General features: G+C 42.0%; 1 protein-coding gene across 1 annotated transcript; it reads left to right on the forward strand.

The window, feature by feature from the left end:
- Nucleotides 1-1,923: 1,923 nt before the first annotated feature.
- LOC311004474 (uncharacterized protein) lies at nucleotides 1,924-5,275 on the forward strand. The gene is made up of 4 exons (XM_083996547.1): nucleotides 1,924-2,287; nucleotides 2,860-3,025; nucleotides 3,114-3,229; nucleotides 3,929-5,275. Exons 1-4 carry the CDS (start codon nucleotides 2,135-2,137, stop codon nucleotides 4,742-4,744), a joined length of 1,251 nt encoding a protein of 416 aa, XP_083852673.1. The 5' UTR covers nucleotides 1,924-2,134; the 3' UTR covers nucleotides 4,745-5,275.
- The last annotated feature ends 2,142 nt before the right edge of the window (nucleotides 5,276-7,417 follow it).

The raw sequence follows: 7,417 nt of genomic DNA on the forward strand, positions 1-7,417 counted from the left end.
AAAGATAACACTCTCATTTAAACTCGCAGGGGACGCGAGGGAGGGACCGAGGACCTGAGTTCGTTTATCAACGTCGTGGTGAGTTGATGCTAACGCTGCTAGCGATGTTAGCTTGTGCTCCAGAAGACGCCAGTCGTGTGTGTGTGTTTCCCATAGGCTACACTTGGCATTGGTTACTGTTCGGTTCACCACCTACCCGTAACCTACGTGCTGCATTTGTTTCGTCTCAAGGCCCCTTGTATTTTGTATTTGTGTGAGTGTACTGTATTACATAGCATCATTATAGTTGGGTCATGACTGTTATTTGACAATGAATAGCCAAGTGTAACACTGTGTAGCCTACATTTTCGAAATATGTTTTGTTATCCATAGTCAAAAAGTTAAGAATGTTTAAAAACAATAACTTTGTAGTTTAAAATTAAAGGGACAACGAGGAGTTTTGGAAAAGCGAAGCGTTTTCACACTACATTTATGAGCCTCCGCGCGCACCGTAGAATTCTTCGACCGGCGCAAGACAGACTCATGTTTTCATTCATCAAGAATTAAAGTCAGAGGTTCAAAGAGGTTCACATACCGTCGTAGTTCCGACCATAAACGGCGATTCAGCGGCGTTATTCTCATGACTCGTTGCGAAACCGAAAGTAAAAAACGCTGGTCGGCTCGACCAGCATCTCCACCACCACTAATAATAACAAAATAACGATAGAGACAGAACGATATATTTATCTAAAATGGACCATTAACAAGTGTGGGTAGCGGAGATTCATCCACATTAACGTGAGACTTTTTTATAACCGAATAGAAACTCCTCGTTGTCCCTTTAAATAGCCTACCGGTAGTATCAATACAATTCACTTGTTAGGGCTTGAATCTCACTTTTTGTTACTGCGATGTATTCACGTGATAATGATAATGATAATGACCACACAAAGAAAATGCAGTTGATGATGCTACATAATAATACCTCTCTTTCTGCACAGGTGATGATTTTCTTTTGGAGATCCTGTGGAAAATTACGACTTGAGTTTCTACCTGACGAGGGAGATGGCGAGCCACCCATGACCCTCATCTCAGCCTTGACCCAAGGACTTGGATCAAGATAACCTTTTAACCGGAGGAGCCCATACATTCTTCCATCTCCATCACTGGGTGTCACAATCTAGTGTGATAGTAGTATCACAATGATCTTTTCCACTTGACTTCTAACTTAGAAAGCACATTTGTCAAATGAAACTGACTTCACTGATTATTTTAGACTTAGAAGGACCAAACGGATCTCAATAAAGGTTCAACACTGAACATAAATGTTAATAACAACAGCCATTAGAAATCTGTTATTTAATGTTTTCAGGGACACTGAAGTTAGTTTTGTCTTTATATTACTGTACTTTCAGATGATGTTATCTCGTGACACATTTAAGTAGGCTGACTGTGTTTTAACTCACTGGCTCTACTTGGACAGTAATTACAGTGATATTAGACTGTAGGTGCAGACTAAGGAGGGAGTAACAGCCATTACTTTATAATACAGCCCGTTACCCTTTACTTAGTGGGTAACTCTAAGACAAGTAGTGTGTAGGTGCATGACAGCTACTGTATAGGTGCAGCGTAAGGAGGGAGTAACAGCCATTACTTTATAATACAGCCCGTTACCCTCTACTTACTGGGTAACTCTAAGACAAGTAGTGTGTAGGTGCATGACAGCTACTGTATAGGTGCAGCGTAAGGAGGGAGTAACAGCCATTACTTTATAATACAGCCCGTTACCCTCTACTTACTGGGTAACTCTAAGACAAGTAGTGTATAGGTGCATGACAGCTACTGTATAGGTGCAGACTAAGGAGGGAGTAACAGCCATTACTTTATAATACAGCCCGTTACCCTCTACTTAGTGGGTAACTCTAAAGCCGGGCTTACACTGCACGACTATTCGTCTGTTCACATCTCAAACTGCACGAGCGTCCCTCTTCAGTCCTACGTCTCAGATCAGTCTCAGACCCCCACTAATTGCACGTCGTTCTACGATTGCTCCCCACCACGATTACCCTGCGATGCCGCTGAGATTTGTGCTGCTCTATAATTGCTCGATTGTAAACATCAAATTGACATTGGTTCCTGATGTTGGTTCCGGAGAATGGCTGACGAACGGCAAGTCGCGCTTTTTGTTGGTGCTTTTCTGTGCGCTGAAAAGGAAAAAGCCAAAACGCGCAGACGGAGATTGTGGGCCAGAAGTTGGTTGCAGAAGCGTGGCATATATGGACTTTCAATCCTGCAGCAGGAATTGGAGGTAAAGTCATAAATTATCCAGCTAGCTATTTCGGTGTGTGTGTGTGTGTGTGTGTGTGTGTGTGTGTGTGTGTGTGTGTGTGTGTGTGTGTGTGTGTGTGTGTGTGTGTGTGTGTGTGTGTGTGTGTGTGTGTGTGTGTGTGTGTGTGTGTGTGTGTGCGCGCGTGCGTGCGTGTTCATCGTTATGAGTCACGTCTTTCACATCACAGAGTCATTTATTATTAGCCTAGATATACTTTATTGATTCAAGCTGGGAAATTACAGTGTAGCAGCAGCATTACACAGACACACAGTGACGATACAGTGATGATAACAACATAGTAGAAGTATAGTAGAATATAAAGAAGAAACTATACATAATAAAATAGCAAGATCTAAAGAACAAACTATAACAATAAAATAGCAAAGTAGCAATAGCAAATAAAATAAAATGTAATGTACAAAAGTATATACAACAGATTGGCAATGTTGATTTGTGTGTGTGAGCGCGTGCAAGTGTAAGTTGTTGAATAAAGTTACTAGGAGCTGTTGACACACCATTATGCAAAACACTTTATAAAGCATTTCTTACAGGATGAGGACATGAAGGGCTTCAAGGAGCTGCTGAGGATGAGTCCGGAGGAGTTCCATATTCTCCTGGAGAAGGTAGCCCCACTCATCTCCAAGCAAGACACGCAGTTCAGAAAATCTATTTCTGCAAATGTCAGGCTGTCAGTCACGCTCCGTTTTCTGGCTACAGGTACAGTAGATCCACATTGTCTTTTATAGGCTACTGAGGTGCATTATCGTCGGTTGTTTTCATGGCTTTTTCTAAATTTTCTTTTCAGGGGAGACCTACAACTCCTTGAGACTGCAGTACAGGATTGGAGCCACAACCATCAGCAAAATAGTGATGGAGACGTGTGATGCCCTGCATAGGGTATTAAAAGACGACTTCTTGAAGGTAAAATTCTTGTAGAATGTGATTTTAAATGCATAACTGTTTTGCATAACAATATCTTCAGGTTGTCTGATTTATTGCTTTACTATTTTTTAGAAATGCTGTAGCTGTCCTTTTCTATAAGAGCCAATGACCCATATAACTATTTGGATTATTTGTGATCATGGAATATTATTTAATTGTTAAACAAGAAAAAGAAAGCAAACAGTCAATTCAAATATTCAGTTCAAACAATGTCTAGGGAACAACGTCATAGTTAGACTATCCATAGGGGGGCTGTATCACAACCAATTAAAAGGCTAGATAACAAAACAGCTAACAGCCTCCATCTACTGGACAGGTGAAGGTAGGCTACTACATTTGTGAATCAACAGCACAGAACATAAGCTCCCTCACCAAGAAGCCTCAGCAGAGGCTGTACTTCTAGCGGCAGCTAAAGAAGTTTCACCTCCCTGTGAAGATGCTGGTGAACTTCTACACTGCCACCATTGAATCCATCCTCACATCCTCCATGTCAGTCTGGTGTGCTGCAGCTACGGCCAGATACAAGGCCAAACTGCAGCGTGTCTCCAAATTCTTATTCTATTCTATTTTTGGTACTTTTATGTTTGCACCTGACACCAAGACAAGTTCCTTGTGATTCTGATACTGATTCTGATTCTGAATATATTTATTAATATCGGTATAAAAATTGTTTTTCAGACACCAACATCAGAAGAGGCCTGGAGAGCAATCGCCAACGGCTTCTGGATGAAGTGGCAATTTCCAAATTGTCTCGGCGCAATGGATGGCAAGCACATCTTCATTCAGCCACCTGCAAATTCTGGCAGCACATTCCGAGACTACAAGGGAAGGTTCTCTGTCCTGCTGATGGCAGTGGTTGATGCCACTTACCAATTCACTTATGTGAATGTGGGTGTCCAGGGTAGGGTAGGGGATGCCGGGTTGTTTGCAGCATCTGACCTCCGAGGCGCCATGGACCGCAACCTCCTGCACATACCTCCTCCTGAGCCACTGCCAAACACTGATGTGGAGATGCCCTTCATGTTTATAGGGGATGAAGCTTACCCCTTGCGGAAAGACCTAATGAAGCCATTCCCTCACCGTCACCTCTCCAAAGAGCAGCGCATTTACAACTACAGGCTCTCTCGGGCACGCCGTATTGTGGAAAATGCCTTTGGAATTTTGGCAAATCGCTGGAGAGTCTTCCGCAGCACCATCTGCCTGGAGCCGGACAGAGTTGTGAAAATCACCATGGCCGCCCTCTGCCTCCACAACTTCTTGCGGTCAAGAAGGTCTGTCCCATATGTGCAACCTGGCTACGTGGACTGGGAGGATCAGGGCCATCAGCTTGTTCTGGGAACATGGAGGCAGGAGGGAGAGATGCGGTCAGTGGGCACAGAGATGGGACGAGCCAGGAACCCAACGGTCTTAGCGAAACAGCAGCGGGACCAACTCAAGGAGTACTTTCTGTCCACAGCTGGCAGTGTGCCCTGGCAAGAACAAATGGTCGGATAACAGGAGCATAGAGTAGTCTATGGGTTTTGTTTTGCATTATGTTTGAGATTCCCAATTAAATTACAAAAGTAGATTGGACAACTGTTTTGTGTTAATGAACCTTTATTTTCCCAGTCAAATATTGACATGTTCATTTTTCTCAGTCAAATATTGACATTTTGAAACACAAAGTTCAAAAAAATAAAGATATATATATAAAGCAAACAGGGTTATTTGTTACTTCCTTTCTTGTATAGACTTTCTGTAAACTGCAAACAGCAATTGCAAAAAAAAGATGCTAAATATATTTTAAAAAACGGGTAACTCCTCCTGTATGCTATAAAAAACGGAATATCACCTGACACTTCTGCATTTAAAAAGAAATGTACCTAAATTTACCAAAACAAACAAGGCCTGAGAACTCTCAAAGGACTAACTTACTGTAGGTGAAATACAGTCTGCAAGTTGTAATGTACTGTAGTATAGCCTACTAAATTTAGCATACTGTACTACATAGAAGTTAACTCGTATCCAATTCGGATAAACCCAATAACAAACAAATTTTGGTAACGCTTTACATTAACTACACACACATAATGCATACATAAATGCCTTATGTAGTTTCCATTACTCCATCACTCATTCATAACCTGTACATGGGACTCATGACACATTCATAACATATCCATTGTGTAGTGCAGGATAACGTCGTATCCAATGCATGTTATGATTGTGTCCTGAGTTCTGTGTATAGGTTATGAATGAGTTACGGTTAAGTCATGGATGTGTTATGGATGCATTATGTGCATGTAGTTAATGTAAAGCGTTACCTTTTTTCTTTTTTTTTTTTACATGAATGCTGTATTGCTGATTTTAGTCATCATCTTCTTCTAGCAATGCCATGAAGCCCTGGGTATCAGTGTGGGTTGACGCTGAGGGGCCATAACCTTGAGACTGGCTTTGTGTGTAGGAGGCTGAGGGGCTACAACCCTGAGGCTGGCTTTGTGTGTAGGAGGCTGAGGGGCTACAACCCTGAGGCTGGCTTTGTGTGTGGGAGGCTGAGGGGCTATAACCCTGCAAAGGATGGCTTTGTGTTGGTCTAAGTGTGGAGGCATAAGCATGAGGGGGCAATGCGGGGGCATAACCTTGAGGAGGAGGTGGTAGGAGGTAAGATGAGTGTGGCACATGTAATGGAGGAGCAGAAAACATGGGTGATTGATCTCTCTGTCTTGAAGTGGATGGGCCTCCTGCGGCATACTGTGGCATGAAGCCTCTCTGGTCTGCCTCCTGGGCATCATATAACAAGGACATGATGCTCCTTTTTGCCCTCATCTTTATCGCCCTATCTTTGATCTGCCTCAACTCGCTTGAAACTTGTTTACCAAATGTTTCCTCGTCATCTGGAGGTTTGCAAGAAGAAGACATTTTTTTAAGTATTTCTAGTTTCTGGAGCTCGACTCCATCAGCAGCTGCAGCTCTCCTCCTTTTCTCCTTCCGGCGCTGAGGTGCTGGGGCTGGCGTTTCATCACTGTCATCTACATCCACTGAAGGGAAAAAATAATGAACTATAGAAGTGCAAGTATAGGTGTAGAGATATTTTAAAAGTACTATAGCCCATGATGCTAAACTCAAAAGGTACAGTGTCTGGTGGGGTGCATGTTCTGGAGCAATACCTTGCTCCTCCAGTTGGTTATCCACAACCTCCAGTTGGGTCTCTGGGTCCTCCTGCCTCTCCTCTGCCTGACTGTCCTCCACTGAGGATTCATCCTCTTCAAGATCCAACTAGAGAAGGGTAAAAGTCAGTCTATTCTACAGGCTGAGATTTATAATGAGAAGTATTGTATTTAAATAGTACTGTAGACTAATCTTACATCTATGGCAAATTTGGAAAGACTTTGTCATTATGACAACATTATGTATGAGTTATATGAAGTTATTATTGTAGTTATTTTAACAGTTATTGCTAAAGAGCTGGCAAGTATAAGAGCAACCGATACAAGCTCATATAGCACAGATGTCAAATGACAGTTTTCACCTCTGGGACATAAAAGTTTATTCTGATTATGATATACCGTAGCCTAACTTTTTGTACTGTTATACACAAACCAGTGATGACACATTATTAAAGTGGGAACAGGGATATGCATGTGTGGCTATGTTTACTTACACTGGATTGACTCTGCCGGTGAATGACATATGGCCTTAAAAACTCTAGATGCCTAAGGATCCAGGTTTGCCTTGGTGTCAGGGCCTTTTGAGCGCTCCCGCTTGGCTTTGGCCTCAGAAGCTTCCCAAACTGGGTGCGCAGAGAAGCTGTCCTCCTCTCGATTTCACTGACTGCAATTACAATAATAGCAACAAACATGAACGGACCTATTGGGCAACTCTATTGCAAACTTATATTCAGAGATGGACAGAGTACTCAACCCCAGTACTTGAGTAAGAGTACAAATACTACTGTATTTCTTTTAGTTATACTAATGTTCATTAATATGCACTGTCCCTATTCAAATAAATGCTATTATTATTATTATTACTGGTCAAAATGTACTCCGTTACAAGTAAAAGTAGCTCAGTCGACATGTTACTCAAATAAGAGTAAAAAAGTACTTGCTTTTAAAGGTACTTAAGTATCCAAAAGTACATGCTTTTAAAATTACTTTAAGTCAAAGTAAGAGTCAGAGTAAATGTATT

Source organism: Trachurus trachurus (genome assembly GCF_905171665.1).
Source record: "Trachurus trachurus genome assembly, chromosome: 3".
NCBI classification, from domain to species: Eukaryota; Metazoa; Chordata; class Actinopteri; order Carangiformes; family Carangidae; genus Trachurus; species Trachurus trachurus.

Excerpts from the sequence above, each read along its gene's own strand:
- LOC311004474 (XM_083996547.1), top strand. The coding sequence starts at position 2,135 with ATGGCTGACGAACGGCAAGTCGCGCTTTTTGTTGGTGCTTTTCTGTGC. Across the intron at positions 2,288-2,859 it reads TCCTGCAGCAGGAATTGGAG|GATGAGGACATGAAGGGCTT; the intron begins GTAAAGTCATAA and ends CATTTCTTACAG. Across the intron at positions 3,026-3,113 it reads GCTCCGTTTTCTGGCTACAG|GGGAGACCTACAACTCCTTG; the intron begins GTACAGTAGATC and ends TTTTCTTTTCAG.